The sequence below is a fragment of the Urocampus carinirostris genome, chromosome 6, assembly GCF_059441175.1.
Source record: "Urocampus carinirostris isolate Australia breed hairy pipefish chromosome 6, RoL_Ucar_1.0, whole genome shotgun sequence".
Lineage (NCBI taxonomy): Eukaryota > Metazoa > Chordata > Actinopteri > Syngnathiformes > Syngnathidae > Urocampus > Urocampus carinirostris.
Window position 1 is genome coordinate 32,882,796 of NC_142354.1, and position 22,644 is coordinate 32,905,439.

At 38.0% G+C, this 22,644-nt stretch overlaps 1 protein-coding gene across 2 annotated transcripts in view; it reads right to left on the minus strand.

The window, feature by feature from the left end:
* Positions 1 to 628: 628 nt before the first annotated feature.
* LOC148364621 (protein phosphatase 1 regulatory subunit 1A-like) overlaps positions 629 to 22,644 on the minus strand; it is a 39,982-nt gene continuing 17,966 nt past the window's right edge. The window contains exons 2-7 of one of the 2 annotated variants that reach the window (XM_088338781.1): positions 22,390 to 22,450; positions 12,102 to 12,139; positions 11,949 to 12,012; positions 9,246 to 9,428; positions 7,073 to 7,186; positions 629 to 3,626 (exon numbers count right to left, since the gene is read on the minus strand). In XM_088338781.1, the coding sequence (XP_088194907.1) occupies positions 3,547 to 3,626; positions 7,073 to 7,186; positions 9,246 to 9,428; positions 11,949 to 12,012; positions 12,102 to 12,139; positions 22,390 to 22,450 (540 nt within the window). In that variant the 3' untranslated portion in view covers positions 629 to 3,546. Of the gene's footprint in view, positions 3,627 to 7,072; positions 7,190 to 9,245; positions 9,429 to 11,948; positions 12,013 to 12,101; positions 12,140 to 22,389; positions 22,451 to 22,644 lie in introns of both variants that reach the window. The other variant, XM_088338780.1, reaches the window with a different exon arrangement.

The following is a 22,644-nucleotide window of genomic DNA, read 5'->3' on the forward strand; positions in this document are numbered from 1 at the left end:
TAGCTGGACTTCAACCCTGAGCCTCCGCTCCGTGGGACTGCCTGTTAACTACCCACCCAGCCTGCAGCCCTGGTTTTCTGAAGTAAAACGAAAAATTTAGGCTAGTGAGGGTGATGAAACATATTGACTTATCAGAATCTCTCCGACTCGGTGTCGTCCTCTGCCATGAGGCAAGGGGATTGCATGTCTCACTCTACTTTAGCAGACACTCAGCAGAGTAATATGTTACATACTAATTGTATTATTCATAATCCTAATAATAATAATCCAAATTGTGTTATGCAAAAATTCAGCTATTTGGAATAGAAAATCCCAAAAGCGTGAAGTTAAATGAGAGAGAACTTTAACACTGAACAATTATAAATATATTTTCCATGATGACAACACTAACAGGAAAACCCAGAAGTGAGTGCGCAAAAACTGAAGTTTCCACAAAACTCCTCTATCTACGACGCAATGTTTATGAAAAATGTATGCTTTTCGTGCTTCCGGCTCAAAGTTGAATGAATTATTAATACTTTGGACCTATTTTTAGGGGTCTCACCCTCACTGAACTGCATGGCCAGTGGCGCATGCTTACTAAGACTTCCACTTTCTCTTCCTCATTGCAATAAATCAGCACATATGAGCCGTTTTCAACATTTTTATTATATCAAACACATTTTGATATGTCATCAATTCAAGTAAGCTTGAAACAAATAGATCCAATTCAATAATTATATTTACCAAGACAAACACAGAAAAAACTATAAATACACGTCAGAAAGCAAGAAAAAAATTGCAATATTTAAGTAATATTCTTTAAAATATTGAAACGTAGTGTTGAATAAATGTGAGGTATATGGAAAGATTGTCAAAATGAGCATTTTAAAATGTATCTTTGCTTCAACAAATAGTATTAGAATATAAATAAGACAGTAAAATCTATTGTTCCATGCAAAAAAGACATTTAATGAAATTAACTCAAATAAAAAATGTGATGTCATTTAACATGTACCTGTCTTCTATCATCTAAATCCCTTTAAATCTGACATCCTGCTATTAATACAAAGACCAACGCCTACCATAGATTAAATAAAAAGACATATGTTTACAATTTCTTACATTCTCCCCAAAAATTCTAACTCATTTCATAATACGACTCTTTAAAAAAAATTGAAAATAAGCTGCTAACAAATAACCTTTATTTTGAAACAAATGCTAATACCTCCACATTTACACATTTTGGTGGAGACTCTCCTATCTTCCACTAACAACCCAAGCTAAACACACTTTATTGAGGAAATGCAAGAATTTACTGTATTGAGCACTCTGATGTACATCTCAAAGTTGTCTTATTGGTGTAGACTAGAGGTACGAGCTTAAGCCTGAGCCCAACACGAGCTCGACTGCAAATTTGGGTGGGGCCTAAAATGTCAATAATTACGTTCGGGTTCGGTCCAGGCTGGGGATTTTCTCGCTTGCTTTTTTCCCCCTAATTATCCACCCGTCATTGTACTTTGTTTCTTTTCTTTGTGGAGGATCCACAATGGATTCTGTTCACCTCTCGTGATTCCGTCCCCTTCTCCTGTCGGCACGCTGATGCTCATCATAAAAATCGTTGAAAACACCCCTTTTTACGAATGAAATCTGAAAATTTGTGTTCGCTTCGAACTTGGTCCCCCAAATCAAGTTAATTGGTCAGACTCGGGCTGGGTCAGGCTTGAATTATACCTGTGGGTTGGGTCAGGTCAGGCTGGATTTTTTAGGCCCGGTATTACCTGTAGTGTGGACAATATTGTAGTGCCAGGATCGATATCAAGCACAAACTTGAACATGGACTCAAAGAAGACATAAAATAGATGGTTAATTATCTTCATGGAAAACTCTTACGCTCATGCTAGTAGGCTAAGATTAGGAAAACATTGTAAAAAAGAAAAAAAGGACTAACTATTACTTTAATGTAGACGTTGGATATACAACTCTCCATAAATGCTCATCTCTCACAAAAGCTTGCTAATACGCAGCACATTTATACAGTATCACCTTAATTTCTTGAGACCGATTCCCTTCTACAAAGGGGATTTGCCGCTATCTTGTGGCATCAAAATGAATTATAGAAAAAGTATTACAATATATTTCGATTCATTTGCTGGGTCCGATGGCAATGAGTATCATGCAAATGGTCGCCAAGTGACATTGAAGGTGAGTGAATCAACTTTATTTGACTTCATATTTTTAATTATGATTTGTTTTATTGCTTCCTCGGAACAAACACGGGCATCATGGCACATTAAGGAATAGTAAGCCAGCGAGACAATGAAACTGGGGTGAATTAAGGGGACAGTGTACATTAAATGACCACCAGATGTCGCTGTATTGTGTAGTGCAACCGAAAACGAGTGTTAAAAACCACAAAGCATAATGCAACCTACCGGAACTCAAAGTAACCAAAACACAACATTATTCTTCACATTGTTTTGCACAGTCTTATGCTGTTTTTGGATGTTTTTTGGGGTACCCCTAGCAGCAATATGGTATTACTATTTTACAAAAGTATTTTTTTTAAATGCACATTTACATCATAAAAGTACTTTTGCTTGTCAGTTTAATCTATTTATTTTTCCATGAATATTTGTTTACTACTAGGTGGCGCTAAATAATACACTCTGTCCTTTCAAAGGGACAAAAAACAACAACATTGTTTTGAAAATAAAGCAAAAACACTAAACTATCATCTAAACTTGCATTTGAAATATGCATATGTCTAGAAATTGCCATCTATTGTTACATGGGCGGCACGGCAGGGCAGTGGTTAGCACGTGCGCATTACAGTTCTGAGCTAATGGGTTCAAATTCAGCTACCAGACTTCCTGTGCTTGCGTGGGTTCCCTCCGGCACTCCGGTTTACTCCCACATTCCAAAAAAATGCATGTCTGGTTAATTGGCTGCTCCAAATTGTCCCTAGGAATGATTGAACGAACTAGTTGTCTGTCTCTGTGTGCCCTGCGACTATCTGGCAACCAGTTCAGGGTGTCCCCTGCCCACTGCCCGAAGATAGTTAGGATGGGCTCCAGCACCCCTGTGACCCTATTGAGGATAGGAGGTGCAGATAACGGATGAATGTATGGATGGATATATGTAACATGAGCCTCATTAAATCTTGCAGCTAAAACCTCATATAGGCTGCGCTAAACGTGAGAATTAAAAAGGTGTGTTTTGGTCACATTGACTAGTTTGTATTCTTCCTTCTGACTTTTAACACTGCAATACACAACCAACGACATCTAGTGGTCATAAAATACACATTGTCCCTGTAAAGAAGAAAAACCTAGGGATCCCTGGGTAAGTGTTATGGTTGTGTTAGGTGTTTAAATGGCTGGTAAACGAGGCCCGGGAGGACTGCCCTGAAGTGGCCAGAGAGTGTGTCTGCACACGCACACAAAATCGACAAAAATCACACAATCTCTTGTCTTTGTGTGCAGCTGTCTGAGTAAGAAGAGCACTATTAGCGATGTACACGCGAGCGCTCTCATTCACTCTCTTCATTTGCTTCTTTTCCAACATTTATTTTTCCGTCCCTGGGCTCAACGTCTTCGTCTTGTCATTGGCCAGCTGACTGGCACCGTGCATCACCGCTTTTGCATCTGCAAAATACGGGCAAGAACGAAAAGTCACATGAACAAGAATTTGTCTTAGTGCATAACTGAGTGTAACAATGACTAAAATGGTGATACCATGATACCATAAAATATCATGACCATACAAGAAGTGAGTTTAGTGTGCAAATTATTTGTCCCAAGGATACAGATTGATATAGATGTATGGATTCAAAACTTGACATGAAATATCAACAGATGATATCACAATACAAAAAAAAATACATGATGGACTATGTAAGAATTTTTCGATTTGACAGGATAAAAAATTCTAAAATCGAAAATCTTTTTTAATTATTATTAAGAATGACACTATCATTAAACACGACTTGGACCACTATTTAATCATACTTTACAAATGATATAAACACTGTTGGGGAGTAATTCAACAATACCCATAGTTACCATCTAGACATATTGTGATATTATGATACTGTATTTGTTAATAGATAGATAGATAGATAGATAGATAGATAGATAGATAGATAGATAGATAGATAGATAGATAGATAGATAGATAGATAGATAGATAGATAGATAGATAGATAGATAGATAGATAGATAGATAGATAGATAGATAGATAGATAGATAGATAGATACTCTATTCATCCCCCATAGGGAAATTCACACTTCCAGCAGTCTACCCCGTTGTTTATTAACAGATTAACATGATGCCCTAGGGGTGCTTGTAGCGGAGTGGATGACGTCACGCTAGTCCAAAAGTTCGACATCCCTGCGGCAGATGGAAATCTTTTCTTTGTGAAAATCCAGGGATACACCACCTCGCAAGTCCGCCTCCTCTCCGATTCCCCCCGGCTTTCGAGTTTCTGTATAGCGGCGTTGAAGCCGGATAGCTCCGGGTAGCTCCGGGTGGCTACACGTTAGCATCCGGAATGCTAAACGTAAGCCACGTTTCCGCAAAACACAGCAACTGCGCTCCCTGTGCACTTCGATGTTTTCCACCAGCACTCGATGATCTTATTTGGTCGTGAGTTCGCATTTACCATGATTACGGATGGTACCGAAGACTTATAACGCCGCTAGCCGCTTAGCAAGCCGGCTCTTCTTCCACCATAAGCCCCCTCATCACGCCGGCACGAGAATTCTTCAGGGCAAGGAGTTGATTCCTTGAATACACGTATTTTTGTGCGCTAAAACCCATGTCCATAGGATAGAAGTAATCCATAGTGTAATTGTCAAAACGGGAAGAAAAAGCTCCGAAGATAGCAGACAATAATACAATAGGGCAGCTGCTGGAAAAGGCAACCGCTCGTGGCAGCGCCGCTTTGATTTTTGATCTTTAATAGTATCAACCTAATGAGATATTACTTTAATGGGATGTCATCACGTCTTGCCAACAATGCAATGGTGTAGTATCATTATACAGTGAGTATTGGTTGATATCATAGCAATATTTTAAATATTTATTCTTTTGACATGTTAATTTTTTTCTCTCAGGGCCAATAAGAAACCCAAAAATAAAGTGTAGGAATCATTACATTTTTTGTAAGAAGTACTGTAACTCTACTGTCGTTACTATATTTTGCATTAATCAGCTACTGAAATGCAGAATAGGAAATTCAGTGTCCTCTGACTGCTAAACACTTTGTCACATACAACGAGCCTGAGTATGCCTCTAGCATTTTGTTAACCGGTATATATACCGGTACTTTCAATATACAACCCAATACAGTTATGGTGGCCCCGTCTCAAGCACAGCATACGAGGGGGCTGAATTTCTCCTCATGTAGATATTCCCCCTATAGTTATTCGCATCTAAGATGATTTTAAAACTATTGAATAAACTACTTGAATTAAGGGTTCTGCTTATACGCGCATATTTGGTTGTGTGTCACCAGCAGCAAACGGTAGGCAGCGACCTCCCAGTCTCGGAGCGGGCGCCCTACCATCCAGGCTACCGAGCTGTTTTTTTTTTTTTTTTTTTTTTTTTTTTTTGGGTTTGTATTGAAAAGCCAATAAATAAGGGGTTCACTGATTCCACAGATTGGTGAAGACATATTCCTCAATTTATTTTTTTATGTGGTGAGTATATTCATAAATTTGTGACTACAAAGTTACTTTCGGAGTAATGCCCTACTTTTTGGTGTCGGTAATCCTAAGGATAACTTAATTCCTTTTTAAATGAAGTAACTGGTGACTGCAACTAACTAAGCTAATGTTTTTTCAGTTATGTTATCAAATCTGAATTTATTAAATCCCAAATAAGACAATCTTCTCATATTCCGAGCACATTCTCCCATGGTGAAGACACAGGGTTGGAACTACAATAGAGTTTCTATGGATATTGTTGCCATGACGCTGACATGCAAATTCAAATACTTTCAAATGAGTTTTACTTCCGCGCAGAAACGGCATTGATTGACAAGTGGAATTCAGGTCAACAAACTCGCATTAGGAAATAAGTTTTGTGCACTAGCTTTTGTGTATGAGAGGCTGCCTGAGACGAAAATCCCACATGCTTTTACATATCACATCAGACTCCTTCTTCCAGAACCTCACGAAGAAGGACGCTTCTCAAACTTGCACAGGATTTTTTTTTCTTCACTCCCTTTGTCATTATCGATGTATGTGTGTGAAATCATAGTGATGTGTGTTTAGGAGTATAGTTGTATGTGTGAGAGAGTATAGTAGTATGCAGGGTTGGGTAGGGTTACTTTAACTTGATTACTTTCAATTACTTTAGGCCCGGTCTTACCTGTAGTGTGGACAACATTGTGGTGCCAGGATCGATATTAAGCACAAACTAGAACATGGACTCAAAGAAGACATAAAATAGATGGTTAATTACCTTCATGGAAAACTCTTACGCTCATGCTAGTAGGCTTAGATTAGGAAAACATTGTAAAAAAGAAACAACGGACTAACTAGTACTTTAATGTAGACGTTGGATATACAACTTACTAAATTTTGTGCAGACTTGGGGAGTAACGGAATACATGGAATGGCAAAAATGACGTTGGCAAGCTGTTTGGATTTATTTTCATTTTGTTTCTGTCGCATTTTATGTTAGTTTTGCCGGAGATCAAAGAGATCAAAGCCAGGAGAGAAAGCTTACCACGTGTTGTGAGTCATAATTTTATTCATATTTAGTTTCTTTTGTCTTTTATTAGCATATTTGGTATTGGAGTAATCCAAAAGTAATTGAAAGTAATCAAGTTACCCTGGTAGTATGTATGAGGAAGTACAAGAGTTTGGGACATGGGTATAACTGTCCATATAAGATCATAGTTGTGCATGTGTGAGAGTATAATGTTACATGCGATAATGAATGATTTACAGCCTCTCATTCTTATGAGTATTTGAACTGCAGCAAAGCCTCTCACTTTGCATAATAATGTGATAAAACAGTAATCTTGCCCCTTCGGAGAACCTTTTGACTAAATTATCTCGTGTTATTTTCTTATTTACATACCTGCTTGTACATTGTTATGCTGGGATGAAGGGTCTGAGTGGTCCTGGTCCTCCTTTGAGGGCGGGTCTTCGCATCCAACACCTGCCACCTCAGACAGACTCTCCCTGGAGAACGCTGCTGCAAACGCAAGACAATGGCAATTGAGTGATGCGCTTGCACTCTTTAAATTCACATTATAAGCTCGATCGATGCCTGCTGGCATATACGTCTCACTGCTTTTAGTCATAATAGGTATATTTACAAGGCACTGCTCATTAATGGGGACACACGGATATGTCATTGTGGAGTTCCACCGATGTAGGTGATAACAGTATTTTGATTCTGCACCAGCCAGATTTTACTCTAAGCCAGTGTATTTCAAATAAGGGTCGGCGGATCGATCCAAATATTATCGATACTTAGTACAGTGATTGAATAGATGCTATCATTCTAGGATTGGTTTTCTGCTCTACCAACCATTTCACAAAATGCGGTTTCCTTTAAAGATAGGGCTCACCCTCTTTCTCTCTTACCCAGCACCTTCGGAGCCTAAACCTGAGCAACTGACTGACAGGCAAACTTTTAATATCTTAGCCTTTCTGACCACTGGCTGGACCGGTGCATCCTGCCTGTCAGGCAGAGAAGAGAGCAACAAAAGGTGATAGAGCAGGCAGGTGGATCCTCCCACCCCTACCTGAGGCTAAATATGAAGGAGGCAAACGAAAACGCAGCGTAGTTTGGAATTTTGAATTGGTCAGTCAACACCACAAATTTAAATAAAGATGTGGAAAAAAACTCATCCTAAAGAGTGAGCTGCAGAAGTTTCTCCCCCCCAAAAATGTAATACATAAAATGGGTTAGATAATCTGCCATATCAGAATTGCTATTAGAATTATATCTAATATCATTGCAGTGAACATAAAACGTATATATATATGTTTTTTTATTCCTACGGTTATTGTCCATCAGGATGAATTGAATTTGGATCGAAACAGGTTGTGTGACACATATAAAATCATATAATATCATATGACATAACACAGCAGGTGGTGACGGTATCATGATACAGGCCAGCGCAGACGGTATCTGTTGGCTTGAAAGATGCATTCAATTATTGTGCGCTGGCGCAGGGCACGCGCTGCACTGTGTGACCATCTGGTGACCCGTCATTAAATTGAATTATGGGGCCCTCATATAGATCACTTACGTGCACACTTAAGTCACTAAAGCAAGGACACAAGGTCCATATGGAGGCAAGAGATGCCAACACAAATAATCAGGAGAAAATACAAGAAAGAATACTTCAACAATATTTGTAGCTTTGAGAGGTATTTTGGGGGTATTCTGTTAGCCTTTTCTGTAATATATTATGGATTTGGCCTTAATTTTTAACAGTATCCCCCATTTATGTTTTTGTGTAGCATTGGCACTTAGTTACTAATGAGTCTCTTCTTGGGAGGACTTTTTATAATTGTACCTTTGTGAATTGATCATAGATGTCCACTTTTGTCACATAATTCAAGTTTGTGAGTGTGAATCCGATGCTCCAAGATTCATAGAAGCATATTTGTCTATAGCCATAGGGCTATTTGATGGAATCTCAAGGGGTATTTCAATTGTTTTTTCAACCCTTGGTTGTGTTAGGAATCGGCACCACAAACTGTTAGCGGGTCCATTTTTACCCGGGGTTCTAACTAAGTGCTGAACTCAGGATCCTTCTCTAGTACTCTCTCTCCTTTGTGGCTCTCTCCTCCTTTCTATCTCTCTCGACCTCAACTTACCTTGTCACTCACTTGCAGGTTCATTTTTTCTCTCCTCACAACTACGTTCATGATTTCCTTCCAATCACAACTCTCCCTTGTCATTATTTAAAGACTCTGTCTTCTGGGCTCTTTGCTAGATTGTTGTGTTCCCTTTTATGTCACAAGCACCACCTGACAAATGCTTGAAATGTGCCACTTACTTTTTCGACTTACAAGAACACTGACACCTTGCATGCATCTTGGACAACAATAATTGTCTCGCTACCTGACTTCCTGTGTACCGAACCTTGTCCAAATTCAAGGCCACTGTTTGCTGCACAGTGCGGGGTTTTTGCACTCTGCTTCCATTCTTGACATTGACAAGCTGTCACAGCACAGTGCTGGTGCACACTGGTTGCAAAAATGCATAAATATGTGGCCAACCGACACACCTTCCATCTGACAGCGCAGCTTCTCAAAGGCTTCAGCGGTGACCTCGTCATCCAGCGGTAGCTCCTCCCCCGGGGCCGTCGTATCCGGGCTTGGCCTGTCCGACAGGCAACTCTCGGATGAGCACTCGTCACCGCCCCCATGCTGCTGTCTATAGAGGTGATGCTCCACCAGGAACTGCAACTCTACGACAAGGCAAAGGAGAAGGATCAAGGAATACACGAGGGGTAGGAAAAGGAAGCTGAGTGAATGCTGGCGGAATATTCAAGGAGGGAAGAGAGGAGAGCGGATAAAGTTGACGCAGAGAGGTGATGAGACACACAACACGTTCAAAAAATGTTAAAAGATGTCTTCAATTTATTCATTATGAGTGAGGGTTGATGCGTTTACTCTTCCTCAGTGTGGGGAGTAATCCGTTTCAAAGTAACGCATTCCTGGAATACAGTTACTTTCCTTGGTATTTTTTGAAATGAAGTCATAACTCAAAATGTCTTTTTCCCTTTGACAGGTTCTCCCTCACTAACGAAGAATTATACTGAATACCCTCTAACCACCATTAACACAACACTGATTTCAATATTGCAAAGAGGTGGCGTGTTTATATTTACAAAATACAACTGAATACATTAAGAAAGCTACAAGGAAGGTGAATTCATCCCTACTGATATTCTGATATTCCTCCTACCATATATTCTCACCTATAAGCCGTATTTAGAACTATAAAATACAGAAATCAGGAGATGAGTTTATCCGTGCATATTTGGTTGTGTGATACCAATAGTCTGTCTTCTACATCAACTATGAAACCAATAGGGCAAACATGAACACAGAATTTATGGTAGAGTGCTGAATTCTGGCCTTTTTATTTATAAAATTACTTTTGTCAATACACCATAGGAAAAAAAATGTCTTGGACATTACTGAGAAAATAGAAGAGGAATTCTCAAGTGTTTTGAAGATAAAGGCTATTATGGATATGTAGTGTCTTTGCTAGGTGTTTGTTTGCAAGCTCTCAAGATTGCACAAGGCACATATGGAGGGTTAATCGCTTCCACAGATTGGTGTACACATTTTCCCCTCTTTATTTTATTATTGGCCTGTTTTAAAGCAGTTTTAGGGGTTCAGCTTCAGTGTGAGTATTTAAGGTAATTTGTTACTAGTGTAGAGAAAACCCTGTGCTACAAAAACATTTCCCTTTTTACCTTTACCAGCTACAAACTACGTCAAAATCAGGGACAACTTTGAAAAACTTGCATCACATAAGACCTTTTCCCTTCCCTTTTTCTTTTTTTGGTGTCTGCTGGGAGTGTTGGAATTCATAAACCGTCCTGAACTGCACACGGACAAAGACATTTTCTTCATTTAAAGCACGTGACCGAACTCTCTATATAATAATGATTTGAACTCCCAAAGTGTTAATTTATAACCAAAAGATGAATTATTATCCTGTGCATTCAGTCATAATTCATGCTAGAGAGTGATTTTGTTTTGTGTCTGAATGGAACTCGCCTATTATCAATCAATCAATTGGTGAACTTCATTTTTAAAAGCGTCAACAGGAACTTCAACAGGTCACAGGACACTTCGGTGATCATTGACATCACTGGAGACAAAGAAAGCCAAAGCCAGGGCGGCCAGGGAGCTGGACCGGCCCGTGCCTTTTCCCTTTCTCTTTGCTTGAGTAGCAAAATATGAGCTCTACACCGTGAAAAGGGTCCAAGTAGTACCCATTCCGTACATGGTGTTTCTTCGGACCAAATATAACACAAGGAAATTATTGATGAGTACTTCCAATATCTACAAAATTTCTTTCCCCCCAACCTCCTTAACATCGGTACTAATGATGTGTGGAAGCGGACGTGAGTGTCACAATTTTCTTGCCTTGTAAATAAATCTTAGTTTGTTAGAATAAAATATTTATCCGGCTATATTTTCCTTTGGATTGATCAATCATTGCTAATATTAAGGAACGGCAAAGAAGCCACAATATATTTTGAGTTATGTAGCCTTTAGGTCAAAATGAGACTATATTTAAGACTCATTCTGGTGGGGATTCTTGAACCACCCGCTGGTCAACTCGGTTACCACCAAATTAGATTCTAAACCCAAATAACTATATTTTAAAGTGATTCCTCACTGCGCTAGATAGTTACCTTCAGAGTAATTTGCTATTTTTAAAATGCTATTAATTTTTTAATAAAATAACTAGTAACTGTAACTAATTACTTTATTTTTCAGTAACCGCCCAACACTGCTCTTCATCCCATTAAAGGGATGACTTATTCCTTTAAAACTGCCTGGCAAGACAACTAAATAAAGCAATGCATCTCACCCTCGTTAATTTCCGACTTAATTAGGTCTTGTGCACTCGGGGCAATGCAGAAAATCCCTAAGTTAAGCGTAATGCCTCTAAAGATCTTTTTAATTTCTTCTCAGTTTAGCCCAAAGTAACATAAACGCCCGCAGTTTATAAAACGGCTCATTAATAACTTTTTCAAAGCCGTAAAGATCATGTCGAATCTTACATATCAATAAGCTCATTTAGCTGTCTCTACTTGAGCAATTTCAATTTAATACAGTTTAATTGCTCGGCGGATATTTTCGTCAATAATTCTCACCTATGGAGAAAGAAGATGGGATGTATCACCATGGAGAAGCAGGCACATGCAAAACAAAGGTAAAAATGCGTGGCATGCATTGATTACCTTTCATAGTGGGTGTACCTTTCGGTCCTTTTCGCCGCTGGTGAGGCGAATTCAACAAAGCAGCCTGGAAAGTGAATAAATAGATCAAATTATTAAAGGGTAACAAAATTTCTAGTGGATTTTATTCAAGATGGTCAGCAAGTTGGAAATTACCTTGTACAGCTGGTTGGGCAGACGGTCTTCATCTATTTCTGTGAGAAAGAACCAAACATGATTAATTGAAGCTTTAGATGGTTAATTCTACACATCCGAATTGAAATACCAAGTTTTTGTGAAACAAACAAATCCGATCATTTGGACTGGCAAAAACACACCATTGTTATTTATTTATTGATCCTTTTCCATTTCTTTGCATTTATTCATCTGTGTGTCTGTGTGTCCGTCTGTCTGTGTGTCTGTCTGTGTGTCTGTCTGTCTGTCTGTCTTCAGTCTGTCTGTCTGTCGTCTGTCTGTCTGTCTGTCTGTCTGTTTATTTGTTTGTTTGTTTCTTTCTTTCCTTCTTTTTTCTTTAACTATAGGTGAATAAAATAGTAGAAATAGAAATAAAATTGCCCTGCGATTGGCCGGCAACCAGTCCAGGGTGTCCCCTGCCCACTGCCCGATGATTGCTGGGATGGGCTCCAGCACCCCCGCGACCCTACTGAGGATAAGCGGTGCAGCTGATGAGATGAGATGAGATGAGAAATAAAATTCATTAGTTCATGCCCATTCACAATCTTTAATACATCTATTGTTGCAGTTAATTTCTGCATTTTTATTCCATTTATGTTATTTACCTATTTTGGTATTTAAATTCGTTGATTCATTTCATGGATTGATTAATTAATGTATATATTTTTTTATTTTAAATATACGTCAAATTATTTAAAGTTGTTAAATGAATTATGAAATACATTTATTTTGAATTTGTTTCCACAATAGTATTTTATTACATTGTGTAATTATTTACTTACTCATTAGCAAAAGGTTCTTCTTAATTAGAAAAGAAAAAGTTTTCGATTTTAGAAAGCATTTTTCGTTTAATATTATATATATATATATATATATATATATATATATATATATATATACCACAGCCATATCCCCCTAGTGGGAGGTGGCTAGAGTCATTTCTGACTCTTTTTGGGAGATTGATTCAGAGGAGGGGATTCCCAGCCCCCTCGCTCAGTCATTAGGTGACCAAACCCCTCAATTCCAACCCCTAATGCTGAACGCCAAGCAGGGAGGCAACGGGTAAGGTATGACTCGGCCGAGGCTTGAACCACAACCTCCCAGTCTCGGGGCGGGCGCCATACCCATATATCATATATATTTGCTTTTTTATGTACCATATTTTTGGACTGCAATAATATGATAAGATAATACAATTACTGCAAGAGGTAGCGTTGCATCAAACCAAACACCAGAAAACTTTAAATACAGTAATCCCTCGGTTATCGCGGTTAATGGGGACCAAAACCACCCGCGAAAAGTGAAAATCTGCGAAGTAGCAACCCCCCTTCAAAAATGCTTAAAAAATGTTTTTTTTTTGTTTTTGTTTTTTAATTCTTTTATTTTATTATTATTATTATTATTATTATTTAGACCTGCGAAGCTCTGAACCCGCGAACGTGGAACCACGAAGTAGCGACGCCCCTTTAAAAATGCTTAAAAAAAAAAAAATTGTGATGTCATCCACTCCACTGTTGCTAAACTACAACACAGCACCCGAGGCCATCCGGTTAATATTCTAATAAACAACAAAAGGATACTGCTGGAAGTGTGAATTTCCTTTACGGGGATGAATAAAGTATCTTCAGGGGCGTTAGGAATAAAGTTATCGCGGTTAATGGGGACCAAAACCACCCGCGAAATGTGATTTTTTTTTTTAATTGCTTAAAAAAAATGTTTTTTTTTTGTTTTTTAATTATTTTATTTTATCATTATTTTTTAGACCCGCGAAGCTCTGACCCGCGAACGTGGAACTGCGAAATAGCGAGGTCCCACTGTAACTTAATAAATATGATGTAATCTGGTTTCATAACAAAAATTAATTGAATATTTCATAGTAGTTACAGTATGAAGTCGCATTTCATTGTAATTATGCATTTCCAATTTTATGCACCGTATTTTTCGATCGATAAGGCGCAACGGAGTGTAAAGAGCTCTTTCAAATTTCTGGCAAGTGTTTAGTTTTTACGTGCATCTTATCGTACAGAAATTATTGTACATATTTTTTTGCTGTTTTTTCGGCAGTTGTGTCTCTCCTGTGGCTTTAAATACTGCATGGTTCATGCACTGTGTAAAGTAATTGAAGACTCAGAGGAATTTTAACATAGTATCTGCAATTTACTTACGGTCAGGTGACCGTCAGTAACAAATAAAGAAGCACACGTAATTTTAAAGCAGTTTTTCTAGAACACCAGACTGTTGCTCGGCAACCTATGCATCCCAGAGGCAGTGTGCCAACATGCATACATTTATTCCAGCTTAAAAGCGTGTCCTGGTGGGTTTCTTATTTCGCCACTTGTTTGAAGCTGCGAGTGCATGCTTGACTCGTCACGGATAGAAGCGTTATGCTACAACTGGCAGTTTATGCTCGGCTTGTTTCTAGAGCATCCGCTGAGCTTAGAAAGGTTTATGGAGCAATTACAGTCGTGGTGACAAATCAATGGCAGTAAAAACCGTCCTCTGCCAAGTAGGATAAAGATTTGCGCCCTAGGATGTTTGGGACTCATGTTACACTGATTCAGATGACTTACATCCTTTTGTTTGGATCAGTCCATTTATAAAGTCGAACTACAAATGAATTAAAATGAAAAAAGTGGCCTTTGGATAGGATGACTGAATCAAAAGCACCACAATCTTCAAATGTTGTGCACCAGGCAGAGTTTTAAAAGAATAAGTCCTCCCTTTCAGGTAAGATTACGAAAACAAGTCACTGAATATGTCACCAAGTCATAGTTGTTTAATCACAAGGAATTTCAAAGGGCTGCGTGGACCACAGACTATAGACCAGGGGTCGGGAACATTTTTGACCTAAAGAGCCATAAAAGCAAAAAATGTTTTAAAAAGAAATTGACAGAGCCGCATCATATATTTTCAGACAAAATTGAAAAAACTGCCAAACACGCTCTCTTGACAAAAGCTAATTCTTCAGCACATTTTATTTCACTGTGTGTCATTTGATGATTTAATCAAATGTATGAAATGATAATAATGCCAAATCCTGTGTCCCAAATCAATGTAAATATGCTATTTACAATTTGTCTTCCACCTTAAGTTAAGAGTGTCAAGGCAATTTTTTTCCATGAAATGTGTCCTTAATAATGATTTTCAAAACAATGTGCATGCAAAGTTCTTTTGTAAAAATGTCACAAATGACTGCAAACGATAAGCATATCGTCATATTCACTTTAGGTGTAGACTGCACTGAGCGAGAGCGAAAGAGAAGGAAGTGCCTTGCGCTGTGTGCAGGGATCCGCCCACCTGTACTGCTCACCCAATCAAAGTCGTTTGCCAGCGTTTTTATTTATCAGTTTAAATGGTTTCTCATAAAACTTCTGCATTAAGTTGCTTCGGCTTTATATGGACCAAAATCGGGATGAAATCACTTGACTTTGGAACGCCACAGAGAGATGTGCAATAGTTACATTTTATTTCGGAGCCATATGTACTCACGCAAAGAGCCATATATGGCTCCCGAGCCATAGGTTCCCTACCCCTGCTATAGACGCTCCCCTACTTACGACCATTCGACTTACAATTAACGGTAAATTTTTCGGGATGGCGAAAAATATCCAGACATTGCTGTAAGTTAGATTTTGTATTGTGTGCCTCTTTTTCTGAGTACAGGACAGTGCTGTAGTGCTTCTTTCTTCTTTCTTCTTTCTTTGGGGCGGCAGTAGCTCAGAAGGTAGAGCGATCGTTTTAGGATTAAGGGATCCCAGTTCAAATCCCGGCTTGTCCGTGTTACATGTCGAAGTGTCTTTGGGTAAGACACTGAACCCCCTAATACCCTCAATAAGCAGGTTAGCGCCTTACATGGCTGCACAGATCACGGCCGCTATTGGGAAATGTGAAGCACAATGTAAAGCGCTTTGGGAAGTCATTGACTTGAAAAGCGCTTTATAAATGCAGATCATTTCATTTCATTTCTTTCCACCGTGTGGCGCTGTGAGAAGTCACTCAGCATCCACCCCGATGAAGAAATTCACTTATTCTCCCTAGTTCGTGTGTAAACATACTGTTTATACTCTGTCTATATTATCTCCAGCAAGCTAAGAACTTTGACATTTTTTTTATTTTAATACCTCGTGCATCCATTCCATATAGTTGGTGTAAAGTGTAAAGAAGAAGCGAGCTGCTTCCTTTGAGAGAAAAGGGGAATAGGAATGCTTAATGCGGTTGAGAAAATGGTCGGATCGCTTTTTTTCGGCCACTCTCTAACAGGGAGGAGGACCTCTTGAAGCTTATCTTCCAAAAATAAGTTAAACTTCACTTTATTTATCTTTATAGAGCATATTATTTTATTATTTTTTAGTACAAAATAATACAGGTTACTTAGACAAGCCTTAAACATACTTATATAAACCTTAAACATACAAAATATAGCGCTGGAGCAACTTACGAACAAATTCAACTTGTTCGTAAGTAGGGCAGCATCTGTATTGCAAACTACAGAATATTATTACACCAGCCACTGATCTAAAACCTACGTAGGAAAAACTCAAAAACTTCAGCATGAGAAAAATGGAGAAACCTTGAGAAGGGACCTCACATGAGATAATCCCCATTCCAGGATGACCAGGCCGCAATGGATGTTGCATTAACAAACAATACAAATAAAAGTAAAATATAAAAGTATAATATACAATACAAAAATTCATAAAAAGGATGACCAGTTATATTAGTTATATAAATGCAGATCATTTCATTTCATTTCATTTTCTATAAAAACAATGGTCTGCTGATTTGCCGATGCTTGTTTGGGAAGCACTTTGTCTTGTTGACAAGCCCAGAATATTCTGTTCATTTATTTGTTTCATTATGATAAAAGTCCTTAACAGAACCCTTGTTTCTTTGTCGAAATTTCTTGGCGTAACCTCGGGTATTAAATTGAGCATGCGATGGGACTTGAAGCATCCTCCAAAATTGTTAGACTAATAACATAAGATTTTTTGGGCCAAATTAAGATGTTGGCCTGAATCAGCTTCCTACAGAGAGCTTCTCTATCTAAACTAGACATTAATATTATTCTAAATCGAGACTGGCATTTTTTTCTCAAATTATTATGATTATTTATCCAGCCTTGCATTTTTGGAATGTGTTTTTTAGATATTATTTGATTTCCTTTTCTCTGCGGAGCACCTTTTGTTACTTTGAAACTGACAACTTGACGCGTTTGGATCCTCTCTGCCAAATACAACAGTCATGAAATGTTAAAAAAAGGTACTACTCGTAAAAAATGTTGTTTTGGTGTAACTCTTGTCACCAGTGTCCCTTCATGTTAGTTTTGTCCTCCCATAAAATATATTTTTCAGTTTTCTATACTGACAATTTTTTATCATATATTTATTTTATGTATCACGAAAGTCATTGAATTTTGTGCGGAAAAAACCCTAATTTACTCTGAGATTTTCATTGAATAATATTCAATACGCCACTTAAAAAGTACAAAAACAAATATATCAATTTGCTTTCATTCTGAGTATTTCTAAACCATTTTGATAGAATTGTGGGTTTTATTTAAACAAATATCAAAATTCGGTATAACATTTACATGTCTCAAGTATAGTTATTGAGAAAAACTGGTGTTAATTAAATCCTTTAATGTACGTCACAATGATTGAGTGATATAAAAAGAGGGGGATAATGAGTAAATTGGTTCTGTATTTAATATGGGGCTCCTATAAAGAGGTTGGCTGAAGATGCCAAGGCTGTTCGTTATTTTCTCTATTATTATTGCGCACAGTTGTTTTCTAGTTTGGCTTATTGTTCGTAGTTGTGACTATTATTTCACAGTGTTGTCTCTTATTTTGATTATTATTCGCTATTTGCGTCATTGGCTAATCGTACTGCTGTTCTTAGCATTCCACACCCATTAGAGCTCATATGCTTTTTGTAACCATGAATATTTTATAAAAAAGAAAGAGCTAAGGAAGGGTTTTTAGAACAGGTTGGACATTCTTATCTGAATTCTTCCATCCCTGTCCTGCTTGCAAGTTCAAAATCCGTTGATGTCTTCTCTCCTTCTTTTGACTTTCTACTATATTCACAACTTTACTATGTGGGTCCTTTTCCACCAGTATTGTCGAGATATCGGATTACAGACTTATATCTATCCTATCTATCGTTTCCTCTTTGTCCAGTCCCACCCCCATTTTTTTTAACCAAACGCGGCTTGTGACTCAAAAGGTTTGCCCACCCCAGATGCATACAGTAAATCCAAATCAGCATCTCTTTGCAAGTTTGGCAAAATGTACAGTAGCTTTTAAGTGTTTCCAAAAAAAGTGATCACAGAGAGAAAAATGAGCTCCCGATGATCGTTAGAAATCGGAGCTCTCCAAGCGTCGAGTGTCTTCTCCGGGAAAGAGTGAGCAGCAGTGGCAGTAATAAGAGATGCGCAGATTACTAGTTGGGTGTAGAAAGATGAAATGGGGCTTTGGTATTGACGTGGATTATAATTGCCTACTCCGTGTGTCACGGCGCCCAGCTGCGCCCCCAAGCAGTGAAGATAACGCCAGAAATCAAAGCCTTGTGAAGGATCCCAACTGACTTGCTGGTAGACCCAAAAAGACAGAAGAGAACACACACAAGCTTGGAAGCCCTTGTTGCTCGATATATGGATATATTACACTGGAGCGCAGCCTGGTTTCCCCAAGTTATTGTAAATAAGTTTTTGCAAATTTTTTTGCACTTATTGCAAACTTTTTTCAATAATTACTTATATTTATTGTTGACGTCGACTGTGTATTGTCGATTGGTGCTCATACAACAGCTCTTGCAGTCTGGTAGTCCTAATGGGGATATCCCCATCTGAAACCCCTTCTTTAGGGTTTATAAATTTTCCTTATGTTTGTGTTTTTAGAGTTTTTCCTTGTCCTCATGTAGGTCTTAGATCAGGGGGGATGTTGTGGTGGTGGTCTGTTAGCCCTTTGGGACTCTGTATTTAAGGGCTATACATTTTGACTTGAAGAGCATTTGTGAAGAAGTGTTTTATATTAAGGGTTGGGTAGGGTTACTTTAACTTGATTACTTTCAATTACTTTTGGATGACTCCAATACCAAATGTTCTAATAAAAGACAAAAGAAACTAAATATGAATAAAATTATGACTCACAACACGTGGTAAGCTTTCTCTCCTGGCTTTGATCTCTTTGATCTCCGGCAAAACTAACATAAAATGCGACAGAAACAAAATGAAAATAAATCCAAACAGCTTGCCGTTCCATGTATTCCGTTACTCCCCAAGCCTGCACAAAATTTAGTCATTTTATTCATATTTAGTTTCTTTTGTCTTTTATTAATATATTTGGTATTGGAGTAATCCAAAAGTAATTGAAAGTAATCCAGTTAAAGTAACCCTACCCAACCTTGTTTATATTAATAGTACACAGCAAAAAATATAACATAAAAATACATGTATTTGATAAGTTCATTCTGTTTTTAATATTGCATACCTGCAAAGGAGATTTCATAGGATGCCAGTTTAACATTTTAACTACTATTGCCCATTGTCACTGCTAAGCTGCTGTTCTTTGAATCCACGCCCTTTAGTACAGATCTGCTTCTGTAACCTAGAATATTTAATTTATTAATTGTTTCAGAGTAAAACAATCTTCTTACTGCCTTCATAAAGAATAGTAATTGACAAATTCAAAACAGAAATTGGCACATAACCAGATTTCTTTTTGTAAACAGAATTTACACCCAAAAATTCAAAACTATACGCTTAGTAGGACATTACTTTTCTTGTGGCGACGATCCCAAAAACCCATTTGAAATATTGAACAAGGTTATTTTCATAGAAACGTCTGAAAGCATCAAAGCTGGAAACTGAAACCCTTTACTTTAGTTTGAGGTTTTGTGTTGCATCATTTATCCCACCACTGTGTCATCGTCATGGGGATGAAAATCGAGTGCCATCTTGACACACATTCAGCTTTCTCATTTGGGCTCGATGACATTTATGTACATCTACAGCTTGTGATGGGCGGGGGCTGGGGTCAGCTTCATGGGCCGTGCATGATGATAAATAATGCAGGGCTTCTGTTTAATTTGGGGCACGACCGAACAGCTCGTCTCCCCCCCTCATCGAGGTATCACTTCCTCCCCCATCCACCAAACGACATCCTCCGCCAACGCCGTTCGGGATCGATGAACCTATTCCAATAGAAACACGCTGGGCGATTTTCAGTCAGACCAATTGGGAATCATTTGGTGAAAGTGTTTTATCTTACAGAACAATACAAGTGGGGGATTATTTGACTCGTCCTCAATGTTGAAAAAATCCTTTTTTAATGTATAACTAATATAATATCTTCACCTTTAGTGATCACAAATGGGGAAAATAGGCCTTCAAATCAAACCTTACACTTTGTCATAGTTCTACAAATGAGTTTAACTATTTAAAAATGGCAGATTGCATTTAGAGTCATCCGTCGTTTTTAACTGGGGTTTCTTTCCAAATAGAACCGTGATAGTATTTATTTATGAAATAGGCTATTCTAAATTAATACAGAAAATTAGACCCTATTTAGTGGCTCAAGCATCGGTTTAACAGATAAAAGTACTGTATAGACATTTTTCTAACTTCTATATTGTCAAATTTTGATTACAAAAATAACCATGGATTTCAAACAGGGTTGAAAATGATTTCACTTTCCAATTTTTTACTTCAGATGATATTTTTTGTTCTGTGGACGCGATTGGAAAACTTTAATGTGCCACAAAAATGCTTTTACATTTTGCACACCAAAAAGTCCAACTTTGTGTGCCTTAGAAAGCCCCTTCCTCCTATTCGAAATTGAAAAAGATTTGTATGTATGTAATGTATGTTCATCAAACTGTTTTTAGGGCTGCAACAACGAATTAATAAAATTGATTATTAAAAGTGTTGACAACATATTACCTCATCGATTCATTGTGTTTATTGTTAAGCTGATTGACAAACACTTGTTTTTTTTTTATAGTTTTATATCATAGAATATTCTATTGTTTTGTGCACCATTTTATCCGTCCAAAACTTTAATATTTGAATAAAGAGGAAGAAATTAGAAATATGTTTTTTAAAATTCCCATTCATCGATTAATCAATAAAATAATGGACTGATTCATTGATTATCAAAATAATCTTTAGTTGCAGCCCTAGCTTTTTTAAGTACATGTACTGTACAACTTGGACAATCTAGCCCTAATAAAAAAAACTCGGATTTTGTTTAAAGCTATTTACCATGAATGATGGTAATAGATGTAAATTACTTATTTTACTGTACTGGTAAAACTAATTATTCCACACACATAGTGCGGTTGGACAGGTAAATTGACAATAAGCCTTTTTCCCTCCAAATAATTTAGAAAAGATTTTGATGGAGTATTAAATGACAACGCCTTTTGTTTACTGAATCCATATTAAAGTATAAGAGACCTAATGCTGTATTGTCATGAAACGGACCGGGGAGCAAGAAGTCGGAACTCAAATGCGTAGACGATCTGTTACTTTAATTAGGAAAGAAAAGTTGTCCAACACACAAACGGACCAAAAACAAAACAAAACAGGTTCAAAGGCAATCAAAATTACAAACTAGCCATTACTCAGATCAAACAGGCATGAACAGGTCTTCAACAAGGTAAAGCAATGGTCTGGCAACGGGCAGTCCCAAAAGAAGCGTTTAAGTACTCCAAAAGCAATCAGTCCAATGTGTCTCAGCCGGTGTCAAGGGGCGGGGCCAGCTGGGCGCCATGACAACCGTGCAGAACATGACAGTATTATCACTTCCATGGATATTCATCTGTTCAAAGCATAAAAGCGCTCCCCATTTTCAGCAACATCTCCACCTCCCCCACCAACTCGTTTTTATTACACATTATATACACACAGAGACGAGGTAGCACAACGACGGAAGCTGGAGGAGCTGACTTGTGTACAAGGAGCCTACCCTCTAGAGGAAAGCTGTTATGTTTGATCTGCGTTTTCCCTCCAGAGAATGTTTTCGTTTGTTGGCAGGAGAACGATCCAAGATGAAATAAGATGTTGGGTTGCGTGTGAAGTTGAATAAAACGTGCACCCAGATTGTCTTTGCTCTCATTCAGAATGGAGAGAAAATAAAAATGAAGGTTACCGAAAATGTGAAATGCTCGGCTGGAAAATGAAAAAAAATAAAAAATCTGAAACGCAGTTTTTGTCATTTTTGACAGAATATTTTCGGTGATAATTATTTTGTTTGCGCTGTTTATTTACCTGGTGATGATTGGTCGCTGGATGCCACTAAGGTTGCAGGTGTTGGTCGACGTCTCCTAATCTGTAAAAGGAGAGTCGATCAAAATTCGGAATTGTCCAAAAAGCTTGTCAAATCTGATTTCATGATCCAAGTTCAAATGAAAACATGACACCGTCGATTAAACTGAAAGGTTTACAATGTCAATGTTGCCAAAAAAACTCTAGGGTGGTGAACCACAATGCCCGAATTACGAACATTTTCTCTCCTGCTTCAGA